General features: G+C 41.8%; 1 protein-coding gene across 1 annotated transcript in view; it reads left to right on the top strand.

Annotated features, from left to right (window-relative positions):
* LOC126190886 (uncharacterized) overlaps nt 1–18228 on the top strand; it is a 170850-nt gene extending 152622 nt beyond the window's left edge. The window contains exons 11-13 of the mRNA XM_049931496.1: nt 14921–14978; nt 16370–17692; nt 17760–18228. Coding sequence (XP_049787453.1) covers nt 14921–14978; nt 16370–16381 — 70 coding nt within the window. The 3' untranslated portion in view covers nt 16382–17692; nt 17760–18228. The remainder of the gene's footprint in view (nt 1–14920; nt 14979–16369; nt 17693–17759) is intronic.
* The last annotated feature ends 1010 nt before the right edge of the window (nt 18229–19238 follow it).

The raw sequence follows: 19238 nt of genomic DNA, 5'->3' as shown, positions 1-19238 counted from the left end.
AGTGATGTTGCTGATGAAGTAATTTTGGAGGAATATGGTTATTTTGAGTATCAGGTATTTGTGGAGATTAAGAATAATGAAGTTTCAGAGTTATTTGTGAATGATGTTGAGAACACAGGTAAGGTAAGTGATGTATGTGATATTGTAAGTGAGTGTCATGGAATACCAGTCCAGTCACAAAGTTTCTCATTAATGTCATGCAGAGTAATGATCCAAACAGTAAAGGTGAGTTATCTGTGAGATTAGAGAATAAAGGTGAAAACTTTTTGAAGTTTGTTTGGGATCAGACTGATGATGACATAGATAAACGCACATTCTGGAATAAGTTAGCTGTTGTTAGTCAAAATTTGTATCCAAATTCGTGGAATTAAGTGAAAGAAGATCTAAGCAAGAAGTGTCATTTTGACAATAATGTGTCTTGTGTTCCTTCTGTAACAAGTGATGTTAGTTGTGCCATGGAATCCATTTATTGTGTTCAATCTTTACCTGACAACATGAGTAACCAAAGTAATGCTATGATACCAGTAAAGTTAACAAAACACTGTAAAGACAGTGTGAATGTAACATTTGATGAAACTGAAAGTGATCTTTTACATGAAGTGTCTGATAACAGAGAAGATGATTCAGATTTTGGGTGTCCTTACATTAAGATAAAGATTGATCAGTGGGAAGGGAACTGTTTCATTGATACAGGAAGCATGATTTGTGGTATATCTGATCAATTTAGAGACAAGATTAAGCATAGATAGAATTTTGTCGAAATGCCCATTGTAGGTGTAAAGATAAAGAGAAGCTACAGGCAAGAAAAGCAAATTGGTAAAATCTCAGGTACTTTTAACTTTTAGCATAGAAGACAAAACCTTTGAACATGGATGCTTAGTGACCTCTAGTCTGGAAGAAAATATGATTCTCAGTATGGATTGGATAGGGAAAGTTGAGGCTTGTTGTGAATGGAATGCTAGAAAATGGTTTATTTTGGAACCTAAAAGTAATACTTATGTGAAAACTAATTTCTGTGTTTTTAACTGTGGGAAAAGTTGTAAGTATTTGCAAAACATAGTAAACCAAGGCGAGTACCAGGTGTTTGATGATGATACAGATTTTGATGGAAGTGCCCTGAGGGTATGGCCTCCTGTTGGGTAGACCGTTTGCCTGGTGCAATTCTTTCGAGTTGATGCTACTTCGGCAACTTGCGTGTCAATGGGGATGAAATGATGATGATAAGGACAACACAACACCAGTCCCTGAGCAGAGAAGATCTCTGACCCAGCTGGGAATCGAACCTGGGCCGTTAGATATGACATTCCATCGCACTGACCACTCAGCTACCAGGGGCAGACATAGATTTTGATGAGACTGAGGATCAGGATTTTGAAAGTGTAGTAGATTCTAAGGTAAGCGTTGAAAGGCTATCAGTGCATGCTTTACCTTAGAAATCTCAACCTTTCTTTCTCAAGCCATATAATATACCATTTTCAAAAATGGAAGCTGTTGAGAAAGAAATTCACAAAATGGAAATGGGGAGGGGGGGGGGGGATATTTGAGAGAAGTAGGAGTGCTGACAATAATCCTTTAGTCGTGGCAAGTAAGAGAAATGGTGGAGTGAGAATTGTTTTGGACTCTAGACATCTTAATAAGTTTCTTATTAGAGAGAATGACCATCCTGAGAACATGGATGAGCTGTTAGACAAATTTTATTACATAAAAAACATGAGTAGTTTGAACTTGACCTCTGGATTTCACCAAATCCCACTGTAAACTAACTCTAGAAAGTACATTGGTATTTTTATATGGAGGTAAGTGTTTTCAATAGTGTGTGGTGCCATTTGGGCTAAATAAATCTGTAGCTGAATTCATAAGAGTTCTGGATTCTGTGTTGGGAAGTGAAATGAGTTCAAAATAAATTGTGTATGTTGATGACATTTTGGTCACTGAAAAGACTTGGGAACAAAGTATAAATCTGTTACGAGATGTGGTTTCAAAATTAGAATCAGGAGGTATGAGTCTGAAAATAGGTAAGTGTAAATTTGGTGTGGAAGAGGTTAAATTTTTAGGACATGTTTTATCTGAGAAAGAAATTGCACCTGATAAAGAGAAACTTGATGCTATTACTAATTTTCCAACTCCTCACTACAAAAAACAGCTTCTACATCTACATCTACATCTACATCTACATGACTACTCTGCAATTCACATGTAAGTGCTTGGCAGAGGGTTCATCGAACCACAATCATACTATCTCTCTACCATTCCACTCCCGAACAGCGCACGGGAAAAACGAACACCTAAACCTTTCTGTTCGAGCTCTGATTTCTCTTATTTTATTTTGATGATCATTCCTATCTATGTAGGTTGGGCTCAACAAAATATTTTCGCATTCAGAAAAGAAAGTTGGTGACTGAAATTTCGTAAATAGATCTCGCCGCGACGAAAAACATCTTTGCTTTAATGACTTCCATCCCAACTCGCGTATCATATCTGCCACACTCTCTCCCCTATTACATGATAATACAAAACGAGCTGCCCTTTTTTTGCACCATTTTGATGTCCTCCGTCAATCCCACCTGGTAAGGATCCCACACCGTGCAGCAATATTCTAACAGAGGACGAACGAGTGTAGTGTAAGCTGTCTCTTTAGTGGACTTGTTGCATCTTCTAAGTGTCCTCCCAATGAAACGCAACCTTTGGCTCGCCTTCCCCACAATATTGTCTATGTGGTGTTTCCAACTGAAGTTGTTCGTAATTTTAATAACACCCAGGTACTTAGTTGAATTGACAGCCTTGAGAATTGTACTATTTATCAAATAATCGAATTCCAACGGATTTCTTTTGGAACTCATGTGGATCACCTCACACTTTTTGTTATTTAGCATCAACTGCCACCTGCCACACCATACAGCATTCTTTTCTAAATCGCTTTGCAACTGATATAGGTCTTCGGTTAACCTTACTAGACGGTAAATTACAGCATCATCTGCGAACAACCTAAGAGAACTGCTCAGATTGTCACCCACGTCATTTATATAGATCAGGAACAGCAGAGGTCCCAGGATGCTTCCCTGGGGAACACCTGATATCACTTCAGTTTTACTCGATGATTTACCGTCTATTACTATGAACTGCGACCTTCCTGACAGGAAATCACAAATCCAGTCGCACAACTGAGGTGATACCCCATAGGCCCGCAGCTTGATTAGAAGTCGCTTGTGAGGAATGGTGTCAAAAGCTTTCCGGAAATCCAGAAATACGGAATCAACCTGAGATCCCCTGTCGATAGTGGCCATTACGTCGTGCGAATAAAGAGCTAGCTGCGTTGCACAAGAACAATGTTTTCTGAAACCATGCTGATTACGTATCAATAGATCATTCCCTTCGAGGTGATTCATAATGTTTGAATACAGTATATGCTCCAAAACCCTACTGCAAACCGACGTCAATGATATAGGTCTGTAGTTTGATGGATTACTCCTACTGCCCTTCTTAAACACTGGTGCGATCTGCGCAGTTTTCTGATCTGTAGGTACAGATCTATTGGTGAGCGAGTGGTTGTATATAATTGCTAAGTAGGGAGCTATTGTATCAGCGTAACCTGAAAGGAACCTAATCGGTATACAATCTGGACCTAAAGACTTGCCCGTATCAAGCGATTTGAGTTGCTTCGCAACCCCTAAGGTATCTACTTCTAAGAAACTCATGCTAGCAGCTGTTCATGTTTCAAATTCTGGAATATTCCATTCGTCTTCCCTGGTGAAGGAATTTCAGAAAACTGCGTTCAGTAACTCCACTTAAGCAGCACAGTCGTCGGTAACAGTACCATCGGCACTGCGCAGCAAAGGTATGGCTGCATCTTGCCGCTTGTGTACTTTACATACGACCTGAATTTCTTCGGATTTTCTACCAGATTTCAAGACAATGTTTCATTGTGGAACCTATTAAAGGCATCTTGCATTGAAGTCCGTGCCAAATTTCGCGTGTCTGTAAATTTTAGCCAATCTTCGGGATTTCGCGTTCTTCTGAACTTCGCACGCTTTTTCCATTGCCTCTGCAACAGCGTTCGGACCTGATTTGTGTACCATGGGGGATCAGTTCCATCTCTTACCAATTTATGAGGTATGAATCTCTCAATTGCTGTTGCTACTATATCTTTGAATTTGAGCCACATCTCATCTACATTTGCATAGTCAGTTCGGAAGGAATGGAGATTGTCTCTTAGGAAGGCTTCTAGTGACACTTTATCCGCTTTTTTAAATAAAATTATTTTGCGTTTGTTTCTGGTGGATTTGGAAGAAACGGTATTGAGCCTAGCTACAATGACCCTGTGATCACTAATCCCTGTATCAGTCATGATGCTCTCTATTAGCTCTTTATTGTTTGTGGCTAAGAGGTCAAGTGTGTTTTTGCAACCATTTACAATTCACGTGGGTTCGTGGACTAACTGCTCGAAATAATTTTCAGAGAAAGCTTTTAGGACAAACTCGGAAGATGTTTTCTGCCTACCACCGGTTGTGAACAAGTATTTTTGCCAACATATTGAGGGAAGGTCGAAGTCCCCACCAACTACAACCGTATGAGTGGGGTATTTATTTGTTATGAGACTCAAATTTTCTCTGAGCTGTTCAGCAAATATATCATCGGAGTCTCGGGGCCATTAGAAGGAGCCAATTATTAACTTAGTTCGGCTGTTAAGTATAACCTCCACCCATACCAATTCGCACGGAGTATCTACTTCGACTTCACTTTTTGTGTTAACTGGATTTTATAGAAAATTTTGTAGCAGCAAATCTTTGAATGCGCCATGCCTGTGTGAGTTTTTGAAGAAGAATACTGTTTGGGATTGGAATCAGGAATGTCAGGATGCTTTTGATGAGATCAAAGGACAGTTGTGTCAAAGTCAGATATTGTTCAGACCAGATTTGTCTCTTCCTTTTTGTATTACCAGGTGTAGCGGTGTGAAATGAGCGTTAAGATACAAATGTGTCGATAGGGAACATTTGTTGTGAATTAGCCTTAATTTTTTTTTGTTTGGTTGGTATGACATCTGTCAATGATATTTAGTATACATCAAGTCAGGGAACAAACAGCATCATATGTTTTCATTGTGTTAACAATGTCGAATTTTGTACTAGAAAGTGATGATTTGAGGAAAGCATTAATTTTTTGTTTTCATTTGAAAAATGTGCTGCAGAGTCGTATCGAATGCTTGTCGAGGCACATGGTGATCATGCTCTATCAGAAGAAACATGCAAAAGATTGTTTCAACGGTTCAGAAATAATGATTTTGAAGTAAGAAATGAAGAACATAGAAGACCACCAAAAAAGTTCTAAGACGCCGAATTGCAAGCAATATTGGATGAAGATGATACTTTGAGTCAGAAGCAAATGGCAGCAATGCTAAATGTTGCACAACAAACAAACTCTGACCATTTTAAAGCTACGGGAAAGATCCAAAAGTAGGGAAAATGGGTGCCACATGAGTTGAATGAAAGACAGATGGTAAACCGAAAAACCATTTGTCGAATTTTGCTTCAAAGACATGAAAGAAAATCAATTTTGCATTGAATTGTTACTGGCAATGAAAAATGGATTTATTTTAAGAATTCTAAACGAGAAAAATCATGGGTTAATCTGGGACAACCATCAACATCAACTGCAAAACCAGATCGATTCAGCAAGAAGACAATGCTCTGTGTTTGGTGGGATCAGAAAGGTGTGGTGTATCATGAGCTTCTAAAACCCAGTGAAAATGTGAATACTAATCACTACAGACAACAAATGATCAATTTAAACTATGCATTTATCGAAAAAAAAGTCCAGAATGGGCCAGAAGACATGGCAAAGTAATTTTTTTACATGGCAATGCACCTGCACACGAAGCAAAACTGGTACAGGATACAATCAAAACAATTGGCTGGGAGCTGCTACCTCACCTGCTGTATTCACCAGACTTGGCCCCTTCCGACTACCATTTGTTTTCATCAATGGGACACGCATTGGCTGAGAAACACTTCGATTCCTACGAATCTCAATGTAGACAAGTGTAATGTGCTGCGAATACACAGAAAGATAGATCCTTTATCATTTAGCTACAAAATAGCAGGTCAGCAACTGGAAGCAGTTAATACCATAAATTATCTGGGAGTACGCATTAGGAGTGATTTAAAATGGAATGATCATGTAATGTTGATTGTCGGTAAAGCAGATGCCAGACTGAGATTCATTGGAAGAATCCTAAGGAAATGCAATCCGAAAACAAAGGAAGTAGGTTACAGTACGCTTGTTCGCCCACTGCTTGAATACTGCTCAGCAGTGTGGGATCCGTACCAGATAGGGTTGATACAAGACATAGGGGAGATCCAACGGAGAGCAGCGCGCTTTGTTACAGGATCATTTAGTAATTGCGAAAGCGTTACGGAGATGATAGATAAACTCCAGTGGAAGACTCTGCAGGAGAGACGCTCAGTAGCTCGGTATGGGCTTTTGTCAAAGTTTCAAGAACATACCTTCACCGAAGAGTCAAGCAGTATATTGCTCCCTCCTACGTATATCTCGCGAAGAGACCATGAGGATGAAATCAGAGAGATTAGAGCCCACACAGAGGCATACCGACAATCCTTCTTTCCACGAATAATACGAGACTGGAATAGAAGGGAGAACCAATAGAGGTACTGAAGGTACCCTCCGCCACACACCGTCAGGTGGCTTGCGGAGTATGGATGTAGATGTAGATGTAGAAGTCGAAAATTGGGTGTCTGACTGGTTTGCTTCAAAAGATGAGCAATTCTATTGGTGTGGTGTCCACAAATTTCCTGAAAGGTGGTCAAAATGTATAGAAAGCAATGGTCAGTACTTTGAATAAAATGTTTTTACTTTTCAATTCAAAATTAGTGTTTCATTTATATATATATATATCATCATCATCATCATCATCATTTAAGACTGATTATGCCTTTCAGCGTTCAGTCTGGAGCATAGCCCCCCTTATACAGTTCCTCCATGATCCCCTATTCAGTGCTAACTTTGGTGCCTCTTCTGATGTTAAACCTATTACTTCAAAATCATTCTTAACCGAATCCAGGTACCTTCTCCTCAGTCTGCCCCGACTCCTCCTACCCTCTACTGCTGAATCCATGAGTCTCTTGGGTAACCTTGCTTCTCCCATGCGTGTAACATGACCCCACCATCTAAGCCTGTTCGCCCTGACCGCTACATCTATAGAGTTCATTCCCAGTTTTTCTTTGATTTCCTCATTGTGGACACCCTCCTGCCATTGTTCCCATCTACTAGTACCTGCAATCATCGTAGCTACTTTCATATCCGTAACCTCAACCTTGTTGATAAGGTAGCCTGAATCCACCCAGCTTTCGCTCCCATACAACAAAGTTGGTCGAAAGATTGAACGGTGCACAGATAACTTAGTCTTGGTACTGACTTCCTTCTAGCAGAAGAGAGTAGATCGTAGCTGAGCGCTCACTGCATTAGCTTTGCTACACCTCGCTTCCAGTTCTTTCACTATGTTGCCATCCTGTGAGAATATGCATCCTAAGTACTTGAAACCGTCCACCTTTTCTAACTTTGTTCCTCCTATTTGGCACTCAATCCGTTTATATTTCTTTCCCACTGACATTACTTTCGTTTTGGAGATGCTAATCTTCATACCATAGTCCTTACATTTCTGATCTAGCTCTGAAATATTACTTTGCAAACTTTCAATCGAATCTGCCATCACAACTAAGTCATCCGCATAAGTAAGACTGCTTATTTTGTGTTCACATATCTTAATCTCACCCAGCCAGTCTATTGTTTTCAACATATGATCCATAAATAATATGAACAACAGTGGAGACAGGTTGCAGCCTTGTCTTACCCCTGAAACTACTCTGAACCATGAACTCAATTTACCGTCAACTCTAACTACTGCCTGACTATCCATGTAAAGACCTTTAATTGCTTGCAAAAGTTTGCCTCCTATTCCATAATCTTGTAGAACAGACAATAACTTCCTCCTAGGAACCCGGTCATATGCCTTTTCTAGATCTATAAAGCATAGATACAATTCCCTGTTCCACTCATAACACTTCTCCATTATTTGCCGTAAGCTAAAGATCTGGTCCTGACAACCTCTAAGAGGCCTAAACTCACACTGATTTTCATCCAATTGGTCCTCAACTAATACTCGCACTTTCCTTTCAACAATACCTGAGAAGATTTTACCCACAACGCTGATTAAAGAGATACCTCTGTAGTTGTTACAATCTTTTCTGTTTCCATGTTTAAAGTGTGATTACTGCTTTTGTCCAGTCTGATGGAACCTGTCCCGACTCCCAGGCCATTTCAATTATCCTGTGTAGCCATTTAAGACCTGACATTCCACTGTATTTGATGACTTCCGACTTAATTTCATCCACCCCAGCCGCTTTATTGCACTGCAATCTATTGACCATTTTTTCCACTTCCTCCAATGTGATCCTATTTCCATCATCATTCCTATCCCATTCTACCTCGAAATCTGAAACATTACTGATCGCATTTTCACCTACATTGAGCAACTCTTCAAAATATTCCCTCCATCTGCCCAAGGCATCCACAGGATTCACCAGCAGTTTTCCTGACCTGTCCAAAATACTTGTCATTTCCTTCTTACCTCCCTTTCGAAGACTGCTAATTACACTCCAGAATGGTTTTCCAGCAGCTTGACCCATAGTCTCCAATCTGTTTCTAAAGTCTTCCCACGATTTTTTCTTGGATGCTGCAATTATCTGTTTGGCTTTGTTTCTTTCTTCAACATAACTTTCTCTGTCTACCTGGGTTCTGGTATGTAGCCATTTTTGATACGCCTTCTTTTTCCTTTTACAGGCTGCCTTGACTGTATCATTCCACCAAGCTGTTTGCTTCATCCTACTTTTACACACTACTGTTCCAAGACATTCTTTAGCCATTTCTAGTACTGTGTCCCTGTACCTTGTCCATTCCTTTTCCAATGACTGTAATTGACTACATTCAACTAGCTGGTACCTTTCTGAGATCGCTGTTATGTACTTGTGCCTGATTTCCTTATCCTGAAGTTTCTCCACTCTTATCCTCCTACATATGGACCTGACCTCCTGCACTTTCGGCATCACAATCCCAATTTCACTGCAGATTAAATAATGATCAGTGTCATCAAAGAATCCCCTGAATACACATGTGTCCCTCACAGCCTTCCTGAATTCCTGATCTGTTTTTATATAGTCAATGACAGATCTGGTTCCCCTGCTTTCCCAAGTATACCGGTGAATGTTCTTATGTTTAAAAAAGGAGTTTGTGATTACTAAGCCCATACTGGCACAGAAATCAAGATTTGTTTCCCGTTCCTGTTGGCCTCCATATCCTCTCCAAATTTACCCATAACCTTTTCATACCCTTCTGTTCGATTTCCAATCCTGGCGTTAAAATCACCCATTAGCAGAACGCTGTCCTTGTCCTTTGCTCTAACAACTACATCACAGAGTGCCTCATAAAAACTATCCATAAGAGGTTACGAAGGTTAGGTGAACGGCGGAAAGACACTCTTGGTGGAGTGGGGAGGATTTCGTGAAGGATGGATCTCATTTAAGGGCAGGATTTGAGGAAGTTGTATCCCTGCTGGAGAGCCACATTCAGAATCTGATCCAGTCCCGGAAAGTATCCTGTCACAAGTGGGGCACTTTTGGGGTTCTTCTGTGGGAGGTTCTGGGTTTGAGGGGATGAGGAAGTGGCTCTGGTTATTTGCTTCTGTACCAGGTCGGGAGGGTAGTTGCGGGATGCGAAAGCTGTTTTCAGGTTGTTGGTGTAATGGTTCAGGGATTCCGGACTGGAGCAGATTCGTTTGCCATGAAGACCTAGGCTGTAGGGAAGGGACCGTTTGATGTGGAATGGGTGGCAGCTGTCATAATGGAGGTACTGTTGTTTGTTGGTGGGTTTGATGTGGACGGACGTGTGAAACTGGCCATTGGACAGGTGGAGGTCAACGTCAAGGAAAGTGGCATGGGATTTGGAGTAGGACCAGGTGAATCTGATGGAACCAAAGGAGTTGAGGTTGGAGAGGAAATTCTGGAGTTCTTCTTCACTGTGAGTCCAGATCATGAAGATGTCATCAATAAATCTGTACCAAACTTTGGGTTGGCAGGCTTGGGTAACCAAGAAGGCTTCCTCTAAGTGACCCATAAATAGGTTGGCGTATTAGGGGGCCATCCTGGTACCCATGGCTGTTCCCTTTAGTTGTTGGTATGTCTGGCCTTCGAAAGTGAAGAAGTTGTGGGTCAGGATGAAGCTGGCTAAGGTAATGAGGAAAGAGGTTTTAGGTAGGCTCGCAGGTGATCGGCGTAAAAGGAAGTGCTCCATCGCAGCGAGGCCCTGGACGTGCAGAATATTTGTGTGTAAGGAAGTGGCATCAATGGTTACAAGGATGGTTTCTGGGGGTAACAGATTGGGTAAGGATTCCAGGTGTTCGAGAAAGTGGTTGGTGTCTTTGATGAAGGATGGGAGACTGCATCTAATGGGTTGAAGGTGTTGATCTACATAGGCAGAGATACGTTCTGTGGAGTCTTGGTAACCCGCTACAATGGGGTGGCCAGGATGATTGCGTTTGTGAATTTTAGGAAGAAGGTAGAAGGTAGGGGTGCGGGGTGTCGGTGGGGTCAGGAGGTTGATGGAGTCAGGTGAAAGGTTTTGTAGGGGGCCTAAGGTTCTGAGGATTCCTTGAAGCTCCACCTGGACATCAGGAATGGGATTACCTTGGCAAACTTTGTAAGTAGTGTTGTCTGAAAGCTGACGCAGTCCCTCAGCCACATACTCCCGACGATCAAGTACCACGGTCATGGAACCCTTGTCCGCCAGAAGAATGACGACGGATCGGTCAGCCTTCAGATCACAGGTAGCCTGGGCTTCAGCAGTGGTGATGTTGGGAGTAGGAATAAGGTTTTTTAAGAAGGATTGAGTGGCAAGGCTGGAAGTCAGAAATTCCTGGAAGGTTTGGAGAGGGTGATCGTCGGGAGTATGTGGCTGAGGGACAGCGTCAGCTTTCAGACAACACTGCTTACAAAGTTTGCCTAGGTAATCCCATTCCTGATGTCCAGGCGGAGCTTCAAGGAATCCTCAGAACCTTAGGCCCCCTACAAAACATTTCACCTGACTCCATCTACCTCCTGACCCCACTGACACCCCGCACCGCTACCTTCTACCTTCTTCCTAAAATTCACAAACGCAATCATCCTGGCCACCCCATTGTAGCTGGTTACCAAGCCCCCACAGAATGTATCTCTGCCCACGTAGATCAACACCTTCAACCCATTACATGCAGTCTCCCATCCTTCATCAAAGACACCAACCACTTTCTCAAACGCCTGGAATCCTTACCCAATCTGTTACCCCCAGAAACCATCCTTGTAACCATTGATGCCACTTCCTTATACACAAATATTCTGCACATCCAGGGCCTCGCTGCGATGGAGCACTTCCTCTTACGCTGATCACCTGCCACCCTACCTAAAACTCTTTCCTCATTACCTTAGCCAGCTTCATCCTGACCCACAACTTCTTCACTTTCAATGGCCAGACATACCAACAACTAAAGGGAACAGCCATGGGTACCAGGATGGCCCCCTCATACGCCAACCTACACTCCTGGAAATAGAAAAAAGAACACATTGACACCGGTGTGTCAGACCCACCATACTTGCTCCGGACACTGCGAGAGGGCTGTACAAGCAATGATCACACGCACGGCACAGCGGACACACCAGGAACCGCGGTGTTGGCCGTCGAATGGCGCTAGCTGCGCAGCATTTGTGCACCGCCGCCGTCAGTGTCAGCCAGTTTGCCGTGGCATACGGAGCTCCATCGCAGTCTTTAACACTGGTAGCATGCCGCGACAGCATGGACGTGAACCGTATGTGCAGTTGACGGACTTTGAGCGAGGGCGTATAGTGGGCATGTGGGAGGCCGGGTGGACGTACCGCCGAATTGCTCAACACGTGGGGCGTGAGGTCACCACAGTACATCGATGTTGTCGCCAGTGGTCGGCGGAAGGTGCACGTGCCCGTCGACCTGGGACCGGACCGCAGCGACGCACGGATGCACGCCAAGACCGTAGGATCCTACGCAGTGCCGTACGGGACCACACGTATGTGGGCATGCGGGAGGCCGGGTGGACGTACCGCCGAATTGCTCAACACGTGGGGCGTGAGGTCACCACAGTACATCGATGTTGTCGCCAGTGGTCGGCGGAAGGTGCACGTGCCCGTCGACCTGGGACCGGACCGCAGCGATGCACGGATGCACGCCAAGACCGTAGGATCCTACGCAGTGCCGTACGGGACCACACCGCCACTTCCCAGCAAATTAGTGACACTGTTGCTCCTGGGGTATCGGCGAGGACCATTCGCAACCGTCTCCATGAAGCTGGGCTATGGTCCCGCACACCGTTAGGCCGTCTTCCGCTCACGCCCCAACATCGTGCAGCCCGCCTCCAGTGGTGTCGCGACAGGCGTGAATGGAGGGACGAATGGAGACGTGTCGTCTTCAGTGATGAGAGTCGCTTCTGCCTTGGTGCCAATGATGGTCGTATGCGTGTTTGGCGCCGTGCAGGTGAGCGCCACAATCAGGACTGCATATGACCGAGGCACACAGGGCCAACACCCGGCATCATGGTGTGGGGAGCGATCTCCTACACTGGCCGTACACCACTGGTGATTGTCGAGGGGACACTGAATAGTGCACGGTACATCCAAACCGTCATCGAACCCATTGTTTTACCATTCCTAGATCGGCAAGGGAACTTGCTGTTCCAACAGGACAATGCACGTCCGCATGTATCCCGTGCCACCCAACGTGCTCTAGAAGGTGTAAGTCAACTACCCTGGCCAGCAAGATCTCCGGATCTGTCCCCCATTGAGCATGTTTGGGACTGGATGAAGCGTCGTCTCACGCGGTCTGCACGTCCAGCACGAATGCTGGTCCAACTGAGGCGCCAGGTGGAAATGGCATGGCAAGCCGTTCCACAGGACTACATCCAGCATCTCTACGATCGTCTCCATGGGAGAATAGCAGCCTGCATTGCTGCGAAAGGTGGATATACACTGTACTAGTGCCGACATTGTGCATGCTCTGTTGCCTGTGTCTATGTGCCTGTGGTTCTGTCAGTGTGATCGTGTGATGTATCTGACCCCAGGAATGTGTCAATAAAGTTTCCCCTTCCTGGGACAATGAATTCACGGTGTTCTTATTTCAATTTCCAGGAGTGTATTTATGGGTCGCTTAGAGGAAGCCTTCTACATCTTCATGATCTGGACTCACAGTGAAGAAGAACTCCAGAATTTCCTCTCCAACCTCAACTCCTTTGGTTCCATCAGATTCACCTGGTCCTACTCTAAATCCCATGCCACTTTACTTGACATTGACCTCCACCTGACCAATAGCCAGCTTCACACGTCCGTCCACATCAAACCCACCAACAAGCAACAGTACCTCCATTATGACAGCTGCCACCCATTCCACATCAAACGGTCCCTTCCCTACAGCCTAGGTCTTCGTGGCAAACGAATCTGCTCCAGTCCGGAATCCTTGAACCATTACACCAACAACCTGAAAGCAGCTTTCGCATCCCGTAACTACCCTCCCGACCTGGTACAGAAGCAAATAACCAGAGCCACTTCCTCATCTCCTCAAACCCGGAACTTCCCACAGAAGAACCCCAAAAGTGCCCCACTTGTGACAGGATACTTTCCGGGACTGGATCAGATTCTGAATGTGGCTCTCCAGCAGGGATACAACTTCCTCAAATCCTGCCCTGAAATGAGCTCCATCCTTCATGAAATCCTCCTCACTCCACCTAGAGTGTCTATCCGCCATCCACCTAACCTTCGTAACCTCTTAGTTCATCCCTATGAAATCCCCAAACCACCTTCCCTACCCTCTGGCTCCTACCCTTATAACCACCCCCAGTGTAAAACCTGTCCCATGCACCCTCCCACCACCACCTACTCCAGTCCTGTAACCCGGAAGGTGTACACGATCAAAGGCAGAGCCACGTGTGAAAGCACCCACGTGATTTACCAACTGACCTGCCTACACTGTGAAGCCTTCTATGTTGGAATGACCAGCAACAAACTGTCCATTTGCATGAATGGACACAGGCAGACAGTGTTTGTTGGTAATGAGGATGACCCTGTGGCTAAACATGCCTTGGTGCATGGCCAGCACATCTTGGCACAGTGTTACACCATCCGGGTTATCTGGATACTTCCCACTAACGCCAACCTGTCAGAACTCCGTAGATGGGAACTTGCCCTTCAGCATATCCTCTCTGCTTGTAACCCGCCAGGCCTCAACCTCCGTTAATTTCAAGTTGCCGCCGCTCATACCTCACCTGTCATTCAACAACATCTTTGCCTTTGTACTTCCGCCTTGACTGACATCTCTGCCCAAACTCTTTGTCTTTACAAATGTCTGCTTGTGTCTGTGTATGTGCGGATGGATATGTGTGTGTGTGTGTGTGTGTGTGTGTGTGTGTGTGTGTGTGTGTGTGTGTGTGCTAGCATATACCTGTCCTTTTTCCCCCCTAAGGTAAGTCTTTCCACTCCCGGGATTGGAATGACTCCTTACCCTCTCCCTTAAAACCCACATCCTTTCGTCTTTCCCACTCCTTCCCTCTTTCCTGATGAAGCAACCATTGCTTGCAAAAGCTTGAATTTTGTGTGTATGTTTGTGTTTGTTTGTGTGTCTATCAACCTGCCAGCGCTTTCATTTGGTAAGTCACATCATCTTTGTTTTTAGATATATTTTTCCCACGTGGAATGTTTCTCTCTATTATATTTACTATAATTACTTATACACATGAGAGTTTTGGTCATTGTGGATCAACCAAATGCACATAAAATATTCAGGAAGACATTTGTTTTTATAGCATACGAAGGAGAGTCAAGAAGAAGACCGCCAGCTGTGTCAGATGTCAAAGAGTGAAGGTAAGTAACCAAACAAGTAGAGGGCAAATGCAAAACAGACTGCTTAATAGTAATCTAGATCTCATGTCTTTGTACACTTATGGACCTTTGCTTAAGTCTGAGAATGGATTTTGTTATGTTTTTGTGGTGGTTGATGTATTTTCGAAGTTCATAAAGCTGTTTCCTCTTAAGAAACCTAACAGTAAGCAAATCATCTCTAAGTTTGAAAATACATATTTTCATCAGATGGGTGTTCCTAAAACAATTTTATCTGACATTACGTTTCTGTTTACATCACAAGCTTGGAAAGATTTTGTTGGTAACCCCAAAAGAAGGCATATTCTAACCACCCATTGAAGAACCCTGCAGAAAGATATATGAGAGAAATTGGAAGCCTGTTTAGAATATATTGTAGTAAGAATCATACCAGTTAGATAGATTACATCAGTGATTTTGAGGATATTATGAACAGGTTATAACATTCTTCAACAGGTTTTTCACCAACTGAAATCATGTTTAATCACAGAACAAATAACTTTTTATTTCTGAGAATGCTGAGTTCCCTCCATGTAAAATTCTGTAACTGCAAGAGAGGGAAGAGTGTGTCAGGGAGACGATGAAAAAGTAGGGGGAGGAGAAAGCAGACACATGATGGTAAAGGCAAATTTTTAAAGTTTGAGGTAGGAGATCTTTTGTTGGTGAAAGCCAAAGAGAAATCTAAAGTGTTGACAGCTGAGATAAAGAAATTTTTTGATATTTATATAGGACCATTCGAAATTCTTGAAAATCCACATCCTAATGCATACATACTTGTGTATCCTAAATCTAAGAAGTAGTCTGGATTACGCAGTATCACTGAACTGAAAACTTATAGACATGATCAGTAAGTATCTAATTTTTTTTTGTTTCCTTTTCTTTCTCCCATGTCAGGAATGTAGTATGTAAGATGATGTGATTTCTAAAGTTCTGTCTTATCTACTGACTGAGTTTGAATCTATGATACACTATATTTGCAGATTCATACAACTATATAATTATGTTTTATAATATATTTGTGTCCAGAATGAGATTTTCACTCTGCAGTTGAGTGTGCACTGAAATGAAACTTCCTGGCAGATTAAAACTGTGTGCTGGACCAAGACTTGAACTTTAATATATTTGTGCTTTATCACCTTACTACTTCATTTTTTCATTGCATCTAACTCTGTGTATAAAAGTTTCATATGTGAACCCTTTTTAATCCTATCTGATGTAAATCATATATACTTGCTTTTGGACTGATGACCAGAGATGTCAAGTCCCATAGTGCTCAGAGCCAAACTTGCTTTTGCAATATAAACAGGGAGAGCATATGCCATGTGATGTGAGGAAGGTATTGAACTGCACATATAGTACACAGAACAATGTTTCAGGATTTGATGTGAATGCTAGACAGGGAGTTTCCTATCCATTGGGCTGTGTGGTGAGAAATCTAGAGAGGAAACTGAAAGATTTGGGTGGATCCACTTCCACAATTCTGTATGGCTGTACCCTGCTGGTCCAGTTGACTTACAAGAGATCATGGGTGGATGTACTCAAGAATCTGTCAACTACATCAGTGTTGTGACAGGGATTTGTGAATTGTTAGCCAAGAAATTATCCTATATGAAAAATTTGTTGAACTATTTGTTTAGGAAAAAAAAAACAGTTACTTCCAAAGACAGTGTTATTCCACATAAATGTATGTTTTTTCAAGTAGGGGGATCAACTTCCCAGTACATTATGTAACTTTAAATCAGTGTGTGTGTGTTTTTTTATCAATTGTAAATGAATCTTCTAGGCCTCTGTGTACATAGGTTTGTTTGTATGAACAATTAGCAAATAGAGTGAAAGCCATTTACTAGTACAGACAGTATAACAAGAAGTATACATGTCTGATTTCATACACTGAATTTGGTCTCCAAGCTACTTAATTATATCATAATTCAAAGCTATTTATGACTCTGATTACCTATATTTATCCTGAGTACTACAATATTGAATCTCATTGGAACTTGAGTTGTGGGCAAACTCATGCTTAACTCTGCTTTGGGTATCCCTGGTCATCGCGACTGTGCATGTGTACTCAAGGAGAGCGTGCAACTATTGATTGAGGCTAAATGCTTCCTATAATTACTCTTTACATATGATTAAACGTATTGACATGATTATGAACTTTATTCATTTTGTTGTGTCAAAACATTTTTTGCTGGTTTGTACCCAGTGTGGTTTGGATTCATGGGTCAGTCCCCACATCGTAAGCTTAGGCCCTAATATTTTTCATTATGTTGTCCTTTTATGAGACATACCCTTAAATACTCTGGTGTATATCTTTACGCTCTGAATTTTTTTTCTCTTTTCTTTTGAAGATTTTGAAGTTGTGAATTTATGGATGCAAACTTGCAATTTATAATTTATGAGTCGGCCGCGGTGCTTGAACGGTTCTAGGCGCTCAGTCCGGAACCGCGCGACTGCTAGGGTCGCGGGATTGAATCCTGCCTCGGGCATGGACGTGTGTGATGTCCTTAGGTTCATTAGATTTAAGTAGTTCTAAGTTCTAGGGGACTGATGACCACAGATGTTAAGACCCATAGTGCTCAGAGCCATTTGAACCATTTTTTGTAATTTATGTTGTGTCTGAACTTATTTCTATAGTTTAATGTTGCAATGTTATTTTTGACTTTGTATCATTTGTCTTGTGACATAATGTTCCACAGGTCTGAAAATATGAATGCCATGTTCTGGTATTTTGTATCATTTGTCTTGTGACATAATGTTCCACAGGTCTGAAAATATGAATGCCATGTTCTGATATATGTATAAATTATGACTTGCATTGTAGATATTTTTCTGTAAGATGTTATGTATCAGATACTTCTATACATCTGTATTCTATCTTTGGGCATAATTTTGTGCACCATTTGGCAAACCTTATAGTATATCACAAAATATTGTAAACACATAGTTTACAAATTTTGTGAGTGGGATATTGTAAAGGGACATCTCCTCTAGCATTACTTTTCGTCAACAGAAGTAGTCAATACCAAAAATATTTTTGAATTTTGTATAGGTTAATATTATCTACGCTGCTTTTCTAAAAAATGTTCATATGATTTTGTACACAAAGTGTTGTATTTTAGGCTAAAATCTGCAAAAAGAAATTACTTTATTTTCTTTGTTGCAATTGATATGTACTATCTCTGAATGTACAGTTGAAATTATTCTTTTTAGAACCATTTGAAATTACGAAGTATTTGGCACACTTAAAATTTCTGTAATTAATTACACAATTTAGTACTGTTTATTATGATTATTTCTGGATTCATTTATAAAATAATAATATAAATTAATAGAAATTCATTTGTCAAGAAGATTTGTAATCCTTTTATATTTTGAAATAACAATATAATTTTGGTTTTGTTAATGTGAAAATTAAAAAGACGGTGTGATATAGACAAAAGTAAGAGAATAAATTTTTGTGAAGAAAAAAATAAAATACAGCACAGACTTACTTCAGAGTTAATTATGTCAATTAGTACCATGAGATCCTATAATATGAAAATTTCAGCTTCAAGAATCAGCAGCCCATAGACATCAAGAACTGGAGCCAATTATGAGAAAAGAAGATAAGTAAAAGGTTTATTGTAAACCTTACTCCTCTTGTATGTTTTGAGAAAGAGACCATAAAATTGGCAATAGTAGCGACAATGACAACGAATTTTGGAGTGGGAGATTACAACATAACATCAATATAATAATAAAATGAAGATGGATGAAGGGGTGCCAGATTTAATGTGTGTTCCTCAAAATTTTCGATAAAAAATGGCTATTGCTGGAGACAATGGATAACCTATAGTCATTCCATCCATCATTTCATAAAATTTACCACCATGCAAGAAGTATGTGGTCATCATAACATGTCGGAACAACTTTATTGTTTCAGGATGAAAATATCCTTTGGGCCAACTTTAATCTGTTTAATTTTCTCGATGAACATCTGAGAGTTTTTGATGTGATGTTTACAGTGGCCAGCTGTCGGGGTCATCAACTTAGTTAAATATTTGGCCAACCTGTAGGTAGGAGGACCAATAATGCTAACAATTGGCCTCAATGGAACACCTTACTTGTAACATCAGGTAATCTGTACAGGTTAGGTGGTCTAGGCGGTTGTGTTCTAAGATTTTTGATGACATTCTGTGGTGGACCAGAATTCTTCAGCAACTCCACCATTTTTCTAATGTATGTCAGAGTTGAGACTTGTTT

The sequence above is a fragment of the Schistocerca cancellata genome, chromosome 6 (assembly GCF_023864275.1).
Source record: "Schistocerca cancellata isolate TAMUIC-IGC-003103 chromosome 6, iqSchCanc2.1, whole genome shotgun sequence".
NCBI classification, from domain to species: Eukaryota; Metazoa; Arthropoda; class Insecta; order Orthoptera; family Acrididae; genus Schistocerca; species Schistocerca cancellata.
The sequence above is the reverse complement of the archived record's forward strand: the minus strand, read 5'-3'. Positions and strand labels throughout refer to the sequence as shown.